The sequence below is a fragment of the Drosophila pseudoobscura genome, chromosome X (genome assembly GCF_009870125.1).
Source record: "Drosophila pseudoobscura strain MV-25-SWS-2005 chromosome X, UCI_Dpse_MV25, whole genome shotgun sequence".
Taxonomy (NCBI): domain Eukaryota; kingdom Metazoa; phylum Arthropoda; class Insecta; order Diptera; family Drosophilidae; genus Drosophila; species Drosophila pseudoobscura.
This window is the reverse complement of record NC_046683.1, coordinates 4311803-4331652: the sequence shown is the minus strand read 5'-3', so window position 1 is coordinate 4331652 and position 19850 is coordinate 4311803. Positions and strand designations below refer to the sequence as shown.

At 45.9% G+C, this 19850-nt stretch overlaps 2 protein-coding genes across 4 annotated transcripts; one reads left to right on the top strand and one right to left on the bottom strand.

Annotated features, from left to right (window-relative positions):
* Positions 1-30: 30 nt before the first annotated feature.
* On the top strand, positions 31-19203 carry sov (small ovary). 3 transcript variants are annotated; one of them, XM_033383355.1, is made up of 6 exons: positions 31-204; positions 7603-7927; positions 7989-8058; positions 8119-15391; positions 15459-16553; positions 16632-19203. In XM_033383355.1, the coding sequence occupies exons 1-6, from the start codon at positions 192-194 to the stop codon at positions 18737-18739; spliced, it is 10884 nt and encodes a 3627-aa protein (XP_033239246.1). In that variant the 5' UTR covers positions 31-191; the 3' UTR covers positions 18740-19203. The 3 variants fall into 3 exon arrangements, with proteins under 3 accessions (XP_033239246.1, XP_033239247.1, XP_001355573.4); XM_033383356.1 differs by lacking the exon at positions 31-204 and adding an exon at positions 7038-7306; XM_001355537.4 differs by lacking the exon at positions 31-204 and adding an exon at positions 7038-7469.
* On the bottom strand, positions 19065-19821 carry LOC6902182 (uncharacterized). The gene has a single exon (XM_002133673.3). The coding sequence runs from the start codon at positions 19620-19622 to the stop codon at positions 19194-19196; it is 429 nt and encodes a 142-aa protein (XP_002133709.2). The 5' UTR covers positions 19623-19821; the 3' UTR covers positions 19065-19193.
* Positions 19822-19850: the final 29 nt, after the last annotated feature.

Sequence of the window (19850 nt, the reverse complement as noted above, 5' to 3'; positions counted from 1 at the left end):
CGCCGTAGTCTGTTTGACACAGTTGCCATATGTGAATATGTGAACTGTTTATGTGTGTGCGAGGTCGCTCAAAAACTGGTTAGCGGCGGACAAATAAATTTTCATTCGACCGACTACTTTTGACGTGAGAGCATCGGAAAATAATATAAAGTAATATAAGATAATATTCGTTCAGAAAAACTTTATTAAGTATGAAAAACTCTGGTAAGTCTTTGTTGCTACAGTTTCCATGGTAAACAAAAAGAAAATACAACTTTTAGTGCTCCTCTGAGGGAATTTACTGAAAAATTTATGTGTGTCGTCGCTTGATGTGCCGTGCTGGGGGTTTTTTTTTGCGTCGGAGTTCTTCATACATACATATGTGTGCGCGATAGATGCTTCATTTTGCGAAGAATTCCAAGTTTTTAGTGCTCTCTGCATTGGTTAGTTCGTTCGTGTCAGAGTATTCAGAGTGGCTCAGTGCAATGTGCAAAAAATGTTCAGGGAGAAGAAAAAAGATGGCTTGTCCTCTGCGACCACTGTTTGGTCTCTTTCTTGCTGTGCGTATGCTTCAACCTAACCAAAAAATGTTCAGGGAGAAGAAAAAAGATGGCTTGTCCTGTTTTGTCTCTTTCTTGCTGTTCGTATGCTTCAACCTAACCAAATGCTAACACTGTTTGGCCGCTTCTAGTTTTTTTTTTTTCGCTTTTCGTAAGGTGCGCTTTTTGATTTTTCGTTTTTTGTGGGTCGGAAAGGAAATTTTGAAATAAACTTCCGATAATTTATTATTTTGTTGAAACATTGGAAAGCGGAAATTAAATGTATTTAACAGAATGCGGTTCCGCACCATTAAGATTATACCAATATAGACATATTAATTTGTCCGTTGGTCCGTCCATCTGGTTATTGACACAATTTTGAAGATACGAGCTACCCGAAACGGCAAAATTATAGAATTAATCATATTTATTAGATTGCACAACTCAGACCAACGGAATTTCCCGCTCACACAAATTTGTATTTTTTTGATATTTGCAATTTGGTAGAATCTTAAGATTTGCGGAGACCGGAGCACGCACCTTTGCGATTTGACAGTCGATTCACAAAAAAATGTTGAAGTAACGTCAATCATAAGATTATATATATAATCTGAATAGTGTATAGTAACTGACGGCTATAAATCAAAAGTCGGCAGCGCTCTGTGCACTGTCCATAGGAACTTAGTTCGACGCAGCGAGATCGCCATACCTACAGTGGATGTGGTAGGATGTCCACCGCTGGAAGACAAAAATTAATCAGTGCTGAAAATGTTAAAAGATATATATATTTTTTTGGCGCAAAACATCTTGATATTTCTGAAATGCTTCACTGCTTTAAGCTTTGACAATGTGATGCCACACTCGATTTTTGGTATGGAGCAGAATTACCCGCAAGTTAAATTTTCCCAATGACGGAAGAAGAGCTTCAAGTATACACCAATGGAAATTAACATTTGTTTCTGCCAAGGAAAGCTATTGGTATGTACCTGATAATTGCTATTAAATTCGTCGGCCCAGGAATAGAAAAATTGTGAGCATTAATTGTTTATGCTACAACACCTAAACTACACAAATATACTGGAATTTGAGTGTCAGTTAAGCACTCGTTGCTCTTTGCATACCCGTATATTTATTAGAAAGAATGCACGATGGGAGCATTGTGAACAATTTAAAACTTAAAATGTCTTCAAAAAAAATAATAAGCATCGAGGAGACGAACAACACCATCCTCCACATTTGGCACCTCGTGATAATCGTAGGCCCTGCACAAATCTCATCTGACTAAAAATTTGTTGCAACTCGCGGAAAATTTGACGGAAAGGAAATTTAAAATTGGAACTTGGAATGTGGAAAAAGTGTGATTACTGATGAGCAGAAAATAAGCAACTAAACAGCAAACACAAAAAATAGTTTTTGCAAAACGTTTGACTGTAGACGCCTTGTTTCTGGAAAACTTGACACAGAGGACGTTTACATTTGGAATTTGAATTATTAAAATATGGTGATCACTGATGAGCAGAAATAAATTTTTTTGTAATCGCCTGCAGATTGCTACCTTACGTTCCTGGAAAATCTTATTGGAATTCAATAGGCTTGAACCGCAATAAAAATATCGTACAGATGGCAATACGGATTTCCTTGTCATTGGAAGGCTTTAACGCCTCTTCAAAGTCAAGCTATTTGTACATTTCCTCTGGTCTGAACAAATTTCGGATTGTCTATTCTAAACTCAAGTGCTTTTATCATCTCAATCCATAAAAATCATTAGATGACGGGTTTTGAACAAATGGATCGTTCATCCATAGATTTTTACAAACGATACCATTAACGACACCTTATTAATGAACCTACAGTGGGGAGCAAAAGTGAGTACATACTCACAATCACTGACTTTAGCCTCCCATAACAGGCAAACGAATAAAGCCAAACAAACCAAATTTGTTACCCATATAAATACTTGTATTCTTAAAAAATAAACAATAATTACAAGAACGAGTAAAAATTTTTCAAAGAATGAAAAGTAAAAATCCAAAAGAACTCGCATGTACTCGGTTTTGCACTTTTTCATAAAAATTAAAGTAAATCATAATATTAACATTTTGCGCATAGACCCATATTAGATATTACTTTTTTAATACGGTTTGGAATGTTCTCTATCCAATTCCCAAAAATATCTTTTGAAATAGGATTGCACTCCGCATCTATACATCCCCAGAGATCGCCTTGGTTAGATGGCGCTGATTCGTAGTGCTCAAGCCGTCGTTTCACGATTGACCGTAGGCTTTCAATCGGATTAAGGTCGGTTCTTTGAGATAACCACTCCAGCAATTTAAAATTTTGATTAACCAGTCATTCTCGAAAATTTTTCGCAATTTGCTTCGGATTCCTGTCTTGTAAACAAGTTAGTTAAATTCAGGATAAATACATTTCTCCGGAAAATTAAGAAGTTAGGCTTGTAGAAGTTGTAAATAGTCCTCTCTGAACTGAATAGCATAAATTTTTTGTAGAGGACCAACGTGCTACCATGTAAAGCAACTTCAGACCATAGTAATAAGGAATAATATGAAATATTGAAGTTGCGAAAAATTTTCGAGAATGACTGGTTAATCAAAATTTTAAATTGCTGGAGTGGTTATCTCAAAGAACCGACCTTAATCCGATTGAAAGCCTACGGTCAATCGTGAAACGACGGCTTGAGCACTACGAATCAGCGCCATCTAACCAAGGCGATCTCTGGGGATGTATAGATGCGGAGTGCAATCCTATTTCAAAAGATATTTTTGGGAATTGGATAGAGAACATTCCAAACCGTATTAAAAAAGTAATATCTAATATGGGTCTATGCGCAAAATGTTAATATTATGATTTACTTTAATTTTTATGAAAAAGTGCAAAACCGAGTACATGCGAGTTCTTTTGGATTTTTACTTTTCATTCTTTGAAAAATTTTTACTCGTTCTTGTAATTATTGTTTATTTTTTAAGAATACAAGTATTTATATGGGTAACAAATTTGGTTTGTTTGGCTTTATTCGTTTGCTTGTTATGGGAGGCTAAAGTCAGTGATTGTGAGTATGTACTCACTTTTGCTCCCCACTGTATGTATTTTTAATAATTAAAAAAAAAACCACAGCCTAGTGTTACCAGGGGAAAAATTAGCTGAAGAACACTAGAACATTTTGTACCAAAAACGATCTTTACGAATTCTTATTCAATTCTGTCGCTGAGCTGCTAACAAAATACCAGATAAAAATGTGTCTGATATCTACAATCAATATTTTGGTACTACGGCATATCGTCACTGATATGATTAATATGTTATATGTTACAAATAGTTAAATTAATTTTGAATACATTTGTCCTAAGCAGGGACCGTAATCATTATAAGTTATATAATACAAATTACTTGGTAATGATCATATTTCAATTTTTTACGATTTTCTTCACAGATAATCATTATTTTTGAGTAAATTGATAGAACTTAGGATTAATCATTATTCTTGATAAAAAAAAATAAAACTCAAAAATAATGATTATCAATGATTTTTATTTTTTTCGCTTAAAATAAAACTCAACAGGAATTTACGGCTTCTGTGTTAGAATGTTCGCCAATATTATTGCATATCCTTGTCAAAGGACCACAAAGCTACACCCTGCGCTAAAATTTTCTTTTTGAAAATACATTAAAATTTTTTTGTTATTTTTGGTTTTGTTGTCAGAAACACGTTTAATTAATAAGTATTATTTAATTTTACAAAAAGTAATTTTGACAATGATTCCTCCGCGAGGTTGCATCTCTGATCAGTGAGCATCATTTTGAGTGCCGAAAATGATCTCTCAACACTAACTTGAATCGCAGGAACTGAGATTTATTTTGAGCGAAATATAATATATAAAATTTAATATAATATATTAATTTATTATTTTTTAAATTTATTTTCAAAAAGAAAATTGTAGCGCAGGGTGTAGCTTTGTGGTCCTTTGACAAGGATATGCAATAATATTGGCGAACATTCTAACACAGAAGCCGTAAATTCCTGTTGAGTTTTATTTTAAGCGAAAAAAATAAAAATCATTGATAATCATTATTTTTGAGTTTTATTTTTTTTTTGATCAAGAATAATGATTAATCCTAAGTTTTATCAAATTACTCAAAAATAATGATTATCTGTGAAGAAAATCGTAAAAAATCAAAAGTTTACAAATCATGGCTGCAATGCAGAGATTGTACAAAAATAAAGATTTTGGTGTAGTGTTTTTCTAGGTCCATTAAAAATAAGAGATTTTTTTATTAAAAAAAAAAGAAAATGATTATTTACGGTCCCTGGTCCTAAGACAAGAGTTCATATAATACCGTCATATCGGGTTTCTATCTCAGAAAAACGACGTTCGCTGTTCTCTAATATTCTCACTAACCAAAGTGATTGCTTCGGTAGATTGCGATGTGTAATGGTTCAAAACTGAGGCAATTTTGTATACAAATTTCGGTATATAAATCGAACAGCCTTTTGGCGTATAAATATGAGAGGCCTTCATAAATCCGCAGTATTTATTATATCACAGCTATACTCAAGCCCCCTTTTATTATATCGGTCCATACGAATCCTTCCTTCACTCAGATTCGGATCACTTCCGAATGCGAAGGTTCGTTCTCATGTATTTGAAATGAATCAAAACATCCCAATCTGATTTTGTAGAACCGATTCCAAAAAGGAATTGTTCTATAATACTTATTTTTCAACAAAAATCATAAAATTGAACCCAAACCACTTACATTTGATGTATTGGTCCGATTTTGAACATTTTTGTGATTTAAAAACACACATATAATGTATGTGTAATATGTATAATAATTAATAATTATACATATAAGAAGTTTGAAAGCTTCTTTAGCTCAGCTGTAGTGTGCGATAGTGGGTCTCCCAAGTACAAAATATTAGCTTAAACTTATCGCTTTAGAGGAAATGTCTTTTCCGCGTCACCGCTTCTCATGGCTGCGATTCAAACTGGCCAACAAGATCCCAGAATTTTACCTTGACAGACTTCTTGTTTTTTTTAATCACGGTCTTATATCAACAAACCCCAGACGCAAAACAAAAATTCCCTTGTACCATGTATTTCTGTTTTCTCGAGAAGCTAACTAACAAACATTATATTTTTGTTTGAAAAACGCATAGGGACTGGCCTGTGTGACCGTGACGAAAAACTACAAAATCAGATTTGGATGTTTTGAGTCATTTCAAAGACATGATAACGAACCTTCGCATTCGGAAGTGATCCGAATCTGAGTGAAATTCGGAAGTGATCCGAATCTGAGTGAAGGAAGGATTCGTATGGACCGATATAATAAAAGGGGGCTTGAGTATAGCTGTGATATAATAAATACTGCGGATTTATGAAGGCCTCTCATATTTATACGCCAAAAGGCTGTTCGATTTATATACCGAAATTTGTATACAAAATTGCCTCAGTTTTGAACCATTACACATCGCAATCTACCGAAGCAATCACTTTGGTTAGTGAGAATATTAGAGAACAGCGAACGTCGTTTTTCTGAGATAGAAACCCAATATGACGGTATTATATGAACTCTTGTCTTAGGACAAATGTATTCAAAATTAATTGAGCAACTTGTAACATATAATATATTAATCATCATATTATAATCATTCATCAGAGATAAACAGATATGTAAATTTACTTTCCTAAACACTACACGATTTAACGACACAGCCCAAAAGATCTAATGTGAGTGTGCGGGACAACTACTTCTGAATTTTGAACAATACATATGTACATACTTGGGTACATATGTACATACATATGAACAAATTCATGGTTATATGAGTGGTTTTTTTAAGCTGTTGCATTTCTGTGTTAACTTCAATTTCATAATTGAACATATATACATATGTACATCCATATGTGGGTCGCTTTCAATTACAGTTTTAACTCTGGATCAGCAATTTTTCGTTTCCTCTTTGTGATGTCATCAGTTTCAAAAAATGCGTAGTAAAGAAGAAACTTTGAATATTGATACATACATACATATGCACCAGCGTGTGTAAGACTATGCGTACAATGAATATGTGAAGAAATATAGATCGATCTCTGCAAAATACATATGTATGTTTGTATGTATGTATATATTTAAAGGGCTTATCCCTGTTTTTAATTGCTTAGCTCAACATCTGGATACAATAGTATGCGTATTTCAGTACAGAAATAACTCCGCTAGTCAGGTAACGAATAGGCGAAGAAGTCGTCGAGTATTTTTGCTTCGTAAACAGTCTTGGCGGGGGACACGAGCAGACGACCCTCGTCGTCGACCGAACCACATAAAAAAAAACAACAAGAAAAACACGCAAACGAAGGGGATCGTTCATTATTCTACCCTGGGTACCACATGTGAACACACACACATACATATGTAAAAAGCAGTGCTGTTGATACGCACACACCACCAAAGCAGGCACAACTTCGCCTGAGGTTTGCGGCGAATTCCGTTTTACACAATTTAATCGATATTTCTGTATCCCACCAAAGAATATGAACTTTTTAGTTTGCTATTCTCTACTTCCCAACTTCCCTACAGCCCATGTTCGTTCGGCTTTTAAAATAAAATAAACCATGAAAAAAAACTATTTCCAATCAATGGTGATGGGGAGTAAACATCGAAATAGTAAACATCGAGCCGATAGGCGTCCGTCTGCATGCCGGGCATTTTAAGAGACCGTATTGTATTCTTTGTTTGCTCCTGCATATGTATGTATTAGCATCCATCATCAGGTAAAAATTCTAAAGCAAGCGTGTTAAAACAAGTCATAGCTCGTTTGAAATGTCATGTGGATGTTGCTTCCCATTTACGCATTCCCAAGCCGATAGTTTTGAGCTGTATTTCGTTTTCATTATTTTACCTACATTGTGTGTATGGATATGGTCATGCCATTGGGTAAGTTTCTTTGGCATGGTTTTTGCACATACATATGTACATACGTATGCAGCTGCATAGGCGGGTGCAGCTGTGATCGGTTTTAATATCGATAGGAATTTACACTTTACATTTTGTTGTTTTATTTCCACAGGAGAGAAATCCTCAAAAGACTGTCACATGGAGGATGCAAGCGACATTAATATGGAGGACATCAATGAGTCGGATGATTCGGAAGTAGTGACTGACCGCCAGCAGTTCGGCGATGTCACCCACAGTGATGTCCAAGAGTCCGCCTTTGAAAATGTCTCTGTGGAAGAGGGGGCTATTCCTACCCTGAACCCAGAGATTGTTGCTAAACAAAAGCGAATTCTTGGCCTCTTGCCCTTTATCGAGGAGGTGAAAAAGGTGTTTATGGAGAGCCTGACCCAGCGACAATTCTCCCGTCTAGAGGCCCTCATCTGCCTTGTCAAGCGAGAGTAAGGGCTTTCACTTAACCTTTTTACTTGAGAAGTTCCTCAACAATTTCTTTATGCACAGCAATGTGACCCTGCCGACACTGACGAAAATTGAGTCTATCATGTTAAAGCTGGAAACGAAATTCGGTGAAGTAAGTTGCCGCCCGCCCGCCGCAGTTTCGTTTTCCCAACTAATTAAAACTGAATTGCAGATGGTCCGAAATAGACAGGAATGTGAAGCCAGTGGTGCCGCTTCAGGCAACCGTTCCGGAGCCCCCGCTCAAAATACAATATCGATAAGTTCGTCCTGCAGTGAAAGTGAGGACCACAAGGAATCAACGAACAGAAAAAGAAATCCTCAGAGCAGGTCGACAAAATTGTCTGGATCGAAAGCTTCGACTGAAAGAAGAAAATCCGTTTCAACCGATCGCCCATCGCCAGCGAATAAAGTCGCAGAGGAGCCAGCGCGCAAGTCCTCCAGTTCGCACAGCTTTTCCGCCCACAAGCCACGCAATGAGCGTAAGAGTACAGCAAAGACTCAAGGAGGAAGTCCGGATCAGAAGAAAGCAGAGGGTGGCAAGGCGGATACCAACCAGAAGGCCAGAGAGTGCGACAGAGTTCCTTCTGAGGAACAAGGTTTACTGGCTGCCATACGGGAAGCCAGAACCCTAGACAGAGAACAAAAGCAGGCGCGAGAGAAAGCCAATAGAGAGCGGTCCAAAGCTATAAGTTTGCAATTCAATGCCAGCGCCAGCGCCGATCTAGGATTCTCGCGCCGGTCCAATGCAGATCAAGCAACAGCAAAGACGGCATTTACCAAACAATGTAAGGCAGACTCCACATCGGTGGCGGCAGTGCGTCAGCCCACAGCAAACGAGAGGCACCAACAGCAGCAGACGCCCACAGAGCCATCGAATGGTACTCCTACTTTTTCTCCTAGCATTTCTCCTACTCCTCCACCATCCTTGTGTGATAAAGATGCTGCCAGAAGGGATAGACCAGTCAGTCCACTTTCGGAGGCACGCAAGAAACTGGCCGCTATGCTGATGGATAAGCTGGATCCCTCCGGAGTGGGACTGCCGGGCACATTGCCACTGGCATCGAACAGCATGGATCCGCGTGGAAAGAATCCGAATTACAAAAGTCACGCCTTGTCAGCTGCCGTTTCGAATGTACTGGCCTCCCCGCCAGCTCCTCCCATCCTGCCAGTTCCTCCCCCGAGTGTCATTCGCGATACATCGTCAGTGCTGCCGGAACCGCCAGTGCTGCCGGCACCGCCAGTGCTGCCGGCACCGCCAGTGCTGCCGGCACCGCCAATGAAGGCCTCCTCCATATGGAATCCCATCCCAGAGGAACGAAGCATGGGCTTTCGCCCACGGAATCCGAACAGCCATAATGCGCATGTGCGGCCTCCTCACAATTTTCATGGGAACCAGCGGCCCCAAGGACTCCCTGGGAGCGAGACGCAATCCTCGGGCCCTGCGCCCCATTTGTCCAAATACTTTCATCCTTCCGGTCCGAGATCGATGCCACGTGAGGCCACAAGGGATCCACGCTGTCAGAATATGCCACGACCGAACCATCATCAGCACCAGGGCTATTCTCAGGGCAACTCCACGAGCTGGCAATTTTCGTCCTGGAATGGTAATATCAATAATAATAACAATGAAACAAATGCCTTTAATAGTGGAGGTGGACCTGGTCCCGATCCTGGATTTCTGCCTGGACCTAGACCCAACTTCGGTGGAGGCAGCTTTCGTGGCGGCCCCGGTGGCATTAACCATCGATACATGCCACCAGGCGGCGGAGGAGGACGAGGCGGAGGGCATTATGATTATGATGGGCCGCGTTCGTATCGCGAGCATCGTGAGGCCAAGGCCAGGGAGGCAGCAGCCGCTGCCAAGCTGGCCGAGGAGCAGCGCCTGGCGGACATCGAGAAAAAACGCCAGCTGGAGGCAGCCGACAAGCAGCGGCAGCAGGAGGAGAGCGATTATGCTGCCGTAACGGTGTCAGTGACGGCACTACCAGAGCGCAAGTTGGACACCTCATATCGCACCGTCATCGCGAATGGTCCGGCCAAGAAGATCGACTTTCGAATACCCAAAAAAACGTCGACAGCGGCAGCAGCCACGACCACAGTGGGCCAGTCCTTGGGCAATGGTAAAGAGGGCGAGAGTGCCAGCTCATGCACGAGTCCACCCACGAACAAATCCTGTAATGAGAGAGAGGATAACGGCAGAGACAAGGATAAGGATACGAATAGGAGTACTGATAATAACAAAGATACTCCTAACGTGGAGAGCGAGAGCCCCAGGAATAGTCCTAAAGATCCTAAAGATAATCCTAAACCTGAAAGAGCGGAAAAAAAGAATCGATCTAAAGATGCGGATAAGAACAAAAATATGTCTAAAGATCAGGATAAAACCAAAAAGGAAGAGACGTCAGCAGCAAAGAATGCCAACAAGAAAAAGAAAAAGAAGTTGCAGAAGAAAAAGGACAACAATCAAACGGAAAAGAAGGAGCAAAAAGAAGCAGGCGACAAGAAAGCCTCATCCTCCACGCCCTCGCCGATGCCCACGCCCACGCCCTCCTCTTTACCTTCCTCTTGTTCCACTGCGGAGACTATCGCGAAAGGGAAAAACTCGAATAATGAGCCACAGATCGATGGCTCAGGCGCCTCCTGCTCTCTCTCGGATAACGTAGAGAACGAGCCACCGATGGTCTGTAAACCCTGTACGCCCTCGGGCAAACCGACAACCGACAAAGCGGAGATACAGCCGGGGGACGCTGCATCGAAGATTGACCCAAAGAACACAAAAACAAAGGCAGGAAGCCCTTTGGAAGGGAAGCCCGATAACGCGGCTGCAAGTGGAACTGCAATTGGAACCGCAACTGAAACCGCAACCGCGACTGCCGAGTCCATGGCAGTCGCAGTTGCGGTTGCGGATCCAGTTGCGGACGAAAAGGTACCCAAACTATCGAAAATGAAGATTTTCCTGGGTCCCAACGGCCGCAGTACATTCCTACTTAACGACGATGGCTCCAAGCTGCTCGAGGACTTTGGCCAGAAGTTTAAGGAAAATCCAAATGGAGATACAAATGGGAGTGAGGAGCAGCAGGGGCCCACATACAGCCGAAAAATCAATGTGAATATGCGACGCCGCAGTTCGATGGTACCGACGGCCAGCCGTCCGCTGGTGGACAAGGCCTTGCTCTTTAATGGCAGTAGCCTGATGTATGAGGACCTCACCGAACAGAAGCGCAAGGATGAGAAGCAATTGATGAAGGCACGCCAGCTGGCGAATATATTCGAGAAGACCAGCGATAATTGCCGCGTGTCTGCCCAGAATATTATCACTGGAAAGCGAAGCACACGCGGCATACCCGAATGTTCCTTCAACGAAACGAAGCTCAGCCGGAACTGCTTCGGTTTGGGTCAGATAAACAGGTCGGCTAAGGCCACACCCGAGGAAAAGAAGCAACGATCCATTACAGGGCCGAAAACAAAACCTGATATTCCACATTCCAAATCGGAGGCAGACAAGCCGAGATCGGGGGAGAATAACAATTTTGAGACTGATATTTCTACCGAACCGGAGGCTACGGAGTTGCAAACGGAAAAGACTCCTCAGCTTGTGAAACGCAAGCGCGGCAGACCTCCCTCCTTGGTAAAGAACGCCATCGTGCAAGCGAGCAAGATACCACGACTGGAAATCGAAGAAAACCGTCCTCAGATGGAGGCGACGGTCTCCGATGAACAGTCTGTTGCCCCAAAACCAACACAGCCGACACCGATACCGCCCGCTCCACCGACCGTGGAGCCAAGCCAAGCACGAGCCAAGCCACGGGCACGCAAGATGAACGAGCTGGAAAAGCTCAACGAATACCTTTCGTCCATGCACAACGGAGAGGAAGTGACGCGGGCCACTGGAAGACGAGCATGCACTGTGCAACAGGTGCAACGGCGTTCAGAGTCGCCATCGCCATCGCCGTCTCCTTCCCCTACTCCCAGTCGTAGGCCCAGCCCAAGGGAGATTCGAAATGTGGCACGTCGCGGTCAACCCCGTGGACCCAGCGGAAACAACGGCGGCATCAATCGAGCGTCCACAGTCTGGAAAAAGGATAAGCCATTGAAATGTGTTGTGCGTTTGCGGCGCAGTGCCACAATGCCAGTACCCCCACAGTCCCCGAAACAGCCAACGCCAAAGCCAACGCCAACGCCAACGCCAAAGCCAACGCCAACGCCAACGTCAGCGAAAACGACACAACCAAAGCAAAAGGATCAGCAGAAAAAGCGAAAACAAAAAACACAACTGAATGTGAACTCCAAATGGAATGCTATGTCCGATGGGGCCAAAAATTGTGTTGTGTGCCACAAGAAGATCGATAAGAATCCCATCGGCCACTATCTGCAGTACCACAAGGAGAACTACATCTCTCGCCTGGCACCCGGCATGCTGGACGAACTGCGCGAAGGTCGGGGCAATAGTTTGCGGATTGCGGGAGGTGACGGCAGCAGAATGAAGTACAACTACGTGTGTCCCTTCTGCACGAAGGACCTGCAAAGCTCCTCCTTCGGCAACATTGCGTTGCATCTGATTGGGCATACGGGCGAGAGCAAGTTCCAGTGCTCGGCGTGCCAGCAACCGATGCGACGCCAGACTAGAATTGAGAAGCATCGCAAGAATTGTGTCCCCGAAGCACAAATAGTTTCCGACCCGAGAACCAGCTGCCTGCCCCTCAGTCTGCATGTGTGTCCTGTGTGCGAATACGTGCAGATGGGGCAGGAGAGACGGGACAGGCATCTGATGAAGCATCATGAGCTCAACGAACAGCTGCTCCCGAGCATAAAAGTGGAGAAGGTGATCCTCTGCTGTCGTCCCGCCGATGACATACAGATGAAAACAGAAACGGAATCGGAAACGGCACCGAACATGGCCGTGCCGAAGCTGATATCGCGACGCAGCTCCGTGATCTATCGAAAGACCCCCAAGAGGAAGATTCGTTTCATGAAAAAGCAACGGAAGCCCGGCAGACCCCCCAAGCTCTCCGAGCGGGAGGACGAGTCCCAAAGGGAGGAGAGAGATATGGAAGAGATTAAAGAGGATGGCATGCCAGCGTCACAGGAGATGCAGGAGATCGAGGTGCCTCAGCTGGATGAGGATGCTGCCGCCGAATCCATTTTGGTCGTCAACGAGTGCCTCATGGACTTTGATCCCGAATTAGAAATGGATCTGAACCTGCTGCATGACCAGCTGGAGGAGGATATCGAGGAGACGGACCTCCTACAAAACGAGTCTGGGCTGCAGCAAAAGAGTGCTGCCGCCATCACCATGGTGGAGCAGAAACCAATTTTGGCGGAACTGTTGCCAATGGAAGTGGAGGGCACCGCCAAAGAAGCGCAGGTAACGCAGGACTCGCCAGCCAAACCCTCAGAGGAGGAGGAGGAGGAGGAGACAGTAGTGCCTGCAGTCCCCGTGGAGACGCATATTCCCGACCTGTCTGTGGATCCCCTCATGGGCATTGGAAGCGATGATTCCGGTAGCGAAATGGATGTGGAGGTGGACACCGAATCTGCATGCACAGCCCCCACACCAGCCCCTGGCTCTAAGGATGTCCATGATGACAAGAAGAGGGTCCCCGGGGATTGGGTCGATCTGGTCAAGACTGGCTCTCAGGATGGGTCCCGCTCCCAGTCGATATTCCGGACATTCAATCGTTACTACTCCCGCCTCACCAACAGAACGGGTGGAGGAGGAGGTTCAGGTTCAGGAGGAGGCGGACCACGTCGCTCAACATCCGGTATAACGCCAGCCGATCCAAATGAACTTATGCCCGAAATGCGACCCTTGGAACCAGAACCAGAACCAGAACGAGAAAAAGCACGGGAGATACAGATAAAGCCAGTACTGTCCGCCCCTACTGCAGCTCCAGCAGCTAAGCCAACTCCTCCCGAATTAGTAGTAGCAGCAGCAGGAGGAGTACCTGCCCCCGGGGACACCACACCAATGTCGGCATTGACGCGTGTGGAGAACGTGGCCTACCGCATGAGGGAGGCCACACTGCCGGCGAGTGCCGTCTACTGCTGCCTGTATCCGAGCTGTTCGTTTCTCTTCTCAAACGAGCGCGAGGGCCTGGAGCGGCACTTTACCATCGAGCATCCGCAGGTGTCCTGGAGCGGCGGCTGTTTTGCCTGCATCACCCAGGACCAGACAAGGGCGCTACTGACACCACCGCGCAGCATTGGAGATGAGCTGCGTCACCTGGCCCAGAAGCATATGCCTGCTCCAGCACCTGCAGCGAATCTACCCGAGCAGCTGCTGCCCGCGGCCAAGCCAGCACTGCCCAAGCTTCGAGTGCGTCGCTTCAGTGGCGACTTGATCACGGAAGATGCAATGCAACTCGACAATGACCAGGTACAGCAACAGCAACAGCAACAGCAGCAGCAACAGGAAAATGTATACTCGAACCAAGTGGATATGGATGTGCATGGGAATGTGGAAGGAGATACCCTGGCTAATGTTATGCTCAGGGATCTGCTAAAGGCCACGCCTCGACCTATCAACCAGCTGGCGGACTTTAATGCCGCCGGACTGGGGGAATTTCTTTGCGCCAAGCCTGCCACTCCGCCTGCAATATCTCCCAGGGAAACGGAAACGGAAACGCAAGCCCCAAGGGCTGCAGATGGGAATGTAACTGCAAACGAAAAGGAAAATGAAGATCTGCTGTACAATAATAAGAAGAACACAGGCATCCAAATCGTGACTGTGTGCCATGTGGATGAACCCCAGAAGGAACCAGCAGAATCCCAGGCATTGCCCCCAGTCCTGCCTGAGCCACTGGCAACAGTTAACAATGGCCATTTTGTGGTGACTCAAAGCATCTCTGCGAATCAGGTCAACATATGCCTGGCAGCTCCAACGGCAGCAGGTTCAGCTGTAGCTGCATCTGCAGCAGCGGAAAAGGGTGCACCACCAACAACAGCCAACCGTCGTCCAAATCTACACTTGTCGCAGGATCGTTTTCGCTGCATGGCCGCTGGATGCGGCTATTGTGCGCACACAGTGATGTGCATACGGGAGCACATGAATTTTCATCGTTTCAGCTTTGGCAGCGCCGACTACCTGCACTGCGCCTACTGCCCTCATGTGGCCTCCGATGTGGATGACTATGTGCGACATGGCGTCCTTGTGCATGGCCTGGCGCCGCGCCATGAGCTGGAAACAGCTACAACCACACGGCCGGGCGGGGAGTTGTCTGTTAGCGAGCAGATTCATAAGACATTATCCCAGCAAATGAATACATTTACAGCGACAGTTCCACGGGCAGTGCCAGTGCCAGGGCCAGCGCCAGCGCCAGCGCCAGCGCCAGCAAAGAAGCAAGTACAGCCAAAGCTACAGAGAAAGGAAACGGGTCCAGGCAGAGCCTATGCAGTATCCATTTCCAAAGTATTGGTCAGATATCTAGAGCCTACAGGATATGGGGGTGAGTACTTTGGATCCATCGCCCTATCCATACCCAGCATCCATTAATCTTCTCCGCTAATCCACAGACGACAAGCTGTTCGAATGTCCGCAGAGGACCTGCGCGGCCCGACTGACGAGCGAATCGTTTGTCAACCACATCCACTACCACATACGCAGCTCCCCCATGGACACGGAGCTGGTTATGTGCCGGTATTGTCGCACGCTGGAGACGCCGCCAATGCTGCGGCAACATATGCTGCTGCATCATGCGCGGCATAATTATATCTGCAGCCTGTGCCTGGAGACGGCCACCAGCAAGGATATGTTGATATTCCACGTCCATCAGTGCCATTCAGTGGTGCTCGGCCTGCCCAATCACTCCTTCAAGGTGATGGAAGTCTCCCTGCAGGAGGGCCTCGCTGTGGGGGCCGCCCGCAGTTCCATGGTGTGTCATGTGGTTGGGGTGCTGTTACCTTTCGAGCAAGAGCAGCTGCAGGCTATGAAGTTCAAGCTGATCCGCGAACTGAAGCTGCGCGAGACCGGCACAAAGCAAGTCTTTCGCCCTTCGGAGGCGAATCTGCTGCCCAGAGGCGACACTGTGCTGACGGTGCAGCTGCGTTGCGCCGAGTGTCCGTATGTCAGCTCTGAGATTGTGCACATGCAGCGACACCTGGCCATGCACAAGCTGCAGACGATTATTGCGTTCGTGGAATCACACCGCATCGTGCAGACTAACCCCGAAATCCCCGAGCCATCTCCGGTGGAAGAAGATGTGGCCAACGGAGCTGGGGGACAACATACGGTGATCAATCCGTACATGCTGTACGTACCCTCAGCGAGTCGCTTCGTCTGCGGTGCATTGGACTGCGGCATACAGCTGCCAACGCAGCAGGCTCTCATCGAGCACATGTCGAAGGAGCACAAGCACACGGATGTGATGTGGTGCACCTTCTGCCGCACCCGTCAGCCCAACAAATTATCCGTCACGAAGTACTTGATGCATCTGCTCACCCACAAGCATCACATTTATCAGTGCGGTTCCTGCTCTCGCTTCAATCCCGACCGGTTTTCTATTGAGCGGCACATCATCGACCGGCACCCGAAAATCAATGTAGATGTGGTGATACACAGGCAGGAGGCGAATGCACGGCTAAAGAGCACAGCCCGATGGATTAAGTTGCGTGAGTACCCAGTAGCAAGTAGCCAGTACCCAGATCCCATACCCACTGATTGAATCTCCTTTGCGATTCCCTTTACAGCCAAGCTATCGAAGTACCCAACTCACAATCAATTCATATGCAATCTGTGCCAGCACATATACAACGGAACGGAAAAGATACGCGCACATGTGGAGGCAGTCCATGGCATTAAGCATCAGTACATCTGCCCTGTGGGTGCGCCGAAGTGTAGTTTTGGGGCAAATGAGCCCGTCTCCGTCATTCAACACATTCTGGATGATCATCCGAGTGAGCAGGTGCAGCCATCGCTTATCTATCGGCGCCCTATCGCGCGGAAAAGGCAAACGATGGGGTTCTACTGCTGCCAGTGTCGGCTGGCCTTTCTCAGCTACCAGCGGATCATGGCCCATCTCAAGGAGCAGCATGTGAGCCTCTGCCAATACAAGTGTCGGCATTGCGAGTTCAGTAGCACCCAGGAGCGAAGCGTTATCTCGCACATGATTGAAGAACATCCGGACCTCAAGGGACTGGCAATCTGCCAGTTCCAGCGAGTCTTTAATGATCTGCCCGATAAGATGGCCTGGGCCGAGGCCCATCCGGTTGAGAAGGCACAGCAGCAGCAGAACCGGGAGCAGCAGCAACAGGAGGAAGATCAAGAGGAGGATCCAGACGAAGAGGAGGACGAGGAGCCAGAGGAGCAGGAAGTTCAGCAGCCCCCCCTCGCTGTCAATTCAATGATCAGTGAGGTGATCGATCTTCTCGACTCGGATAATGAAACAGAGACTGAGAGAGTGACAGTGACAGCGCCAGCGCCAGTGACAGCGTCAGCGAATCGAAATGTCAGCGAACACTTTAACGAGAGTTTACGTGTGTCTAATGCAGAGAAGGATGAGACCCTGATCGAATCCTATTTGCGTAATCATTTCTATCTTTTCTGCTGCGATCATTGTGATTTCACCTCACGGAATCTGATGGAAATGAAAGCCCAGCACTGGGCAAAGGCGCATCCGAAGCTATCTTTCATGTTCCGGGTGCAGCCGATAATGATGTGCTGCCAATGCAAGTCCTTTAAGGGCAGTGCTAAAGAGCTGCGTGAGCATCTGATGTCATCGCACCAACATAAACGCCTGGTCAGGACGTTCGGCTGTGATGTGTGTCGGCCCAGGGAGTGCGGGTTCTGCGATTATAATTACAAAAACTGGGAGGATCTCAGCAGCCACATGGAGCAGGCAAATCACCAGGTAAACGATCTGAAGAACATGACGGATTCGGGTTTGGAGGTGCTGCTGAATCTTAATCGAAGCAAAAACGGGGCCGAGTATTATCAAAAGTGCAGCCTGTGCCAGAAGATACTGCCGGATCAGATAGCGATGTACCATCACGGACAGCAGGAGCACGCCAATCAGGGTTTCAGCTTCACGAATGTCCATCCGCTGATGTTTCGCTGTTTATACTGTAAGTTCTCCTCGCAGGAGGAGATGGTCTTGCTGCGGCACATTATCTCCCACTTTGGGGGCTTCCATAGGTGCCATTTTTGCCAGATGGATCAACCCGGTGGCTTCGAGCAGTACATCCAGCACTGCTACACGATGCACCACGAAAGAGTTGGTCGTTTCCGGCAAGTGTACACGTACCGGGTGATTTTGCGATTCCTTATGCAGACGGCCCTCCAATTCCAGAACGGTCTGGTCATAAGCAAGAACAGTTTGCTCAACACACGCTACAATAGCGATACTTTAATTCGCCAGCTTTACGAAGAGTTGATGACCCTGGCCGAACGTCCGCCAATTCCCCGGATTCATATAGGTCTCAAGAATCTCACACCTATCACCATCCAGGGGGAGCCAGTGCCAAAAAAAGCCAAAATCAGTCGGCGACGTCAGACCCTGGGTCCAGATGGGTTACTCATGACGAATCCACCAGCAGCAGCAGCAGCAGCAGCCGTCGCACCAAGCCCAGCCGCAGCCCTCGCACAACGCCCAGCCGCAGCCCACGACAGTAGACCAGCGAATACTATTTGGTCCACCTCGTTCACGGGAACTAATCCCACAGCTCCACTGCAGCCGCCGCCACCAGCAGCAGCAAAACCAGTAGCCGGCAATCAACAGACTACATCGACAGCTGGACCACAGAAAATAATAAGGAACCTTAAGCGACGCAACAGCGTTGTGATCTTTAGTCGTCCCTAGGGATGTCTCTGGTATCCTCCATACATAAGAAAGACTATTACTGTTAAAATTACACTTAAAAACTATGAGATCAAGAGATGAGATCAGCCATTTCTGAAACTGCCTGTTTTCACGCGAGAGATAGGTGTTGTGCTAGTTCCAAACTAAAAACATACATGTTATACACACAAAATTTTGGTTTGCTTTCAAGCAAGATGAGAATTATTTTTACATTTGTAAGCCCTGAAACCGATTTCCAAGCGATCATTATGACAGAGATAGAAAGAGAGATAGAGAAAGAGGAAGAGTCACTCTGTCTATCTCTGCCATAATGAAATCGGTTTAGTTTTCAGTGAGATATTCGGGGAAAGACCAGAAAATACATTTTTTTTTTGTAAGTTAAGTTAAACCTAGTGTTTACGATTACTTGTACGCCCAAAGTATCAATTATTATCAATAATATTATTTGTATTCTTCACTGATGACACGCTCCATTGTATTGAAACTGAAAGGTTGGAACTGTCTGGCCCTGCCGCTGGCGGACACTGGTGCATCTCAGCTGATTGTAGTACTCGCAGGGCGTGGCATAGGTCACCAGCTGGTGGTTGCGCAGGACACAGACGGGACGGTAGTAGCGCGGGCAGCTGTACTCGCAGCTATCCTCATCCTCATCCACGGGGTTTTCGGCAGCTTTCAGCAGCAGCAGCTGCTCTTCATCGTCATTGTCATCGCCATCCTCCTCCTCCTCAGCGTCTTGCTCCAGCGAATACTCGTCATATCCATCGTTGCCGTTATCCATCCATTCTTCCTCCACTGATGTGTGCCTGGTTTGCACCACTCTGCCCAAGGATAGGGCTTGCTGGGCGATTACAAAGAGAATTGACAACAATAATATTAAACGCATGTCTGCCTGCGTGTGCTTTTTGTGCGTGCGTGCGTGTGTGGGTCACTCGACTGCAGAGCACAGACTGGAGAATGGTTGGCTTCCTGGCGTCATTCCTAGTCTTAAATGCTTCTTAAATACGACAACACCATTTGCTATGGCCCCCACAGTTGTACAAATAGTTGGAAACAATGGCAAGTTCGTGATAAAGCTGCTGAAGACTGAATATAACATGAATATTCAGTATAT

What these genes read in the sequence shown, in the direction of transcription:
- sov (XM_001355537.4), top strand. Translation starts at nt 7,448, where the DNA reads ATGGATATGGTCATGCCATTGG. An exon ending in TGGAAACGAAATTCGGTGAA is followed by an intron (nt 8,059 to 8,118) that starts GTAAGTTGCCGC and finishes ACTGAATTGCAG; the next exon opens with ATGGTCCGAAATAGACAGGA. An exon ending in AGAGCCTACAGGATATGGGG is followed by an intron (nt 15,392 to 15,458) that starts GTGAGTACTTTG and finishes GCTAATCCACAG; the next exon opens with ACGACAAGCTGTTCGAATGT.
- LOC6902182 (XM_002133673.3), bottom strand. Translation starts at nt 19,622, where the DNA reads ATGCGTTTAATATTATTGTTGTCAATTCTCTTTGTAATCGCCCAGCAA.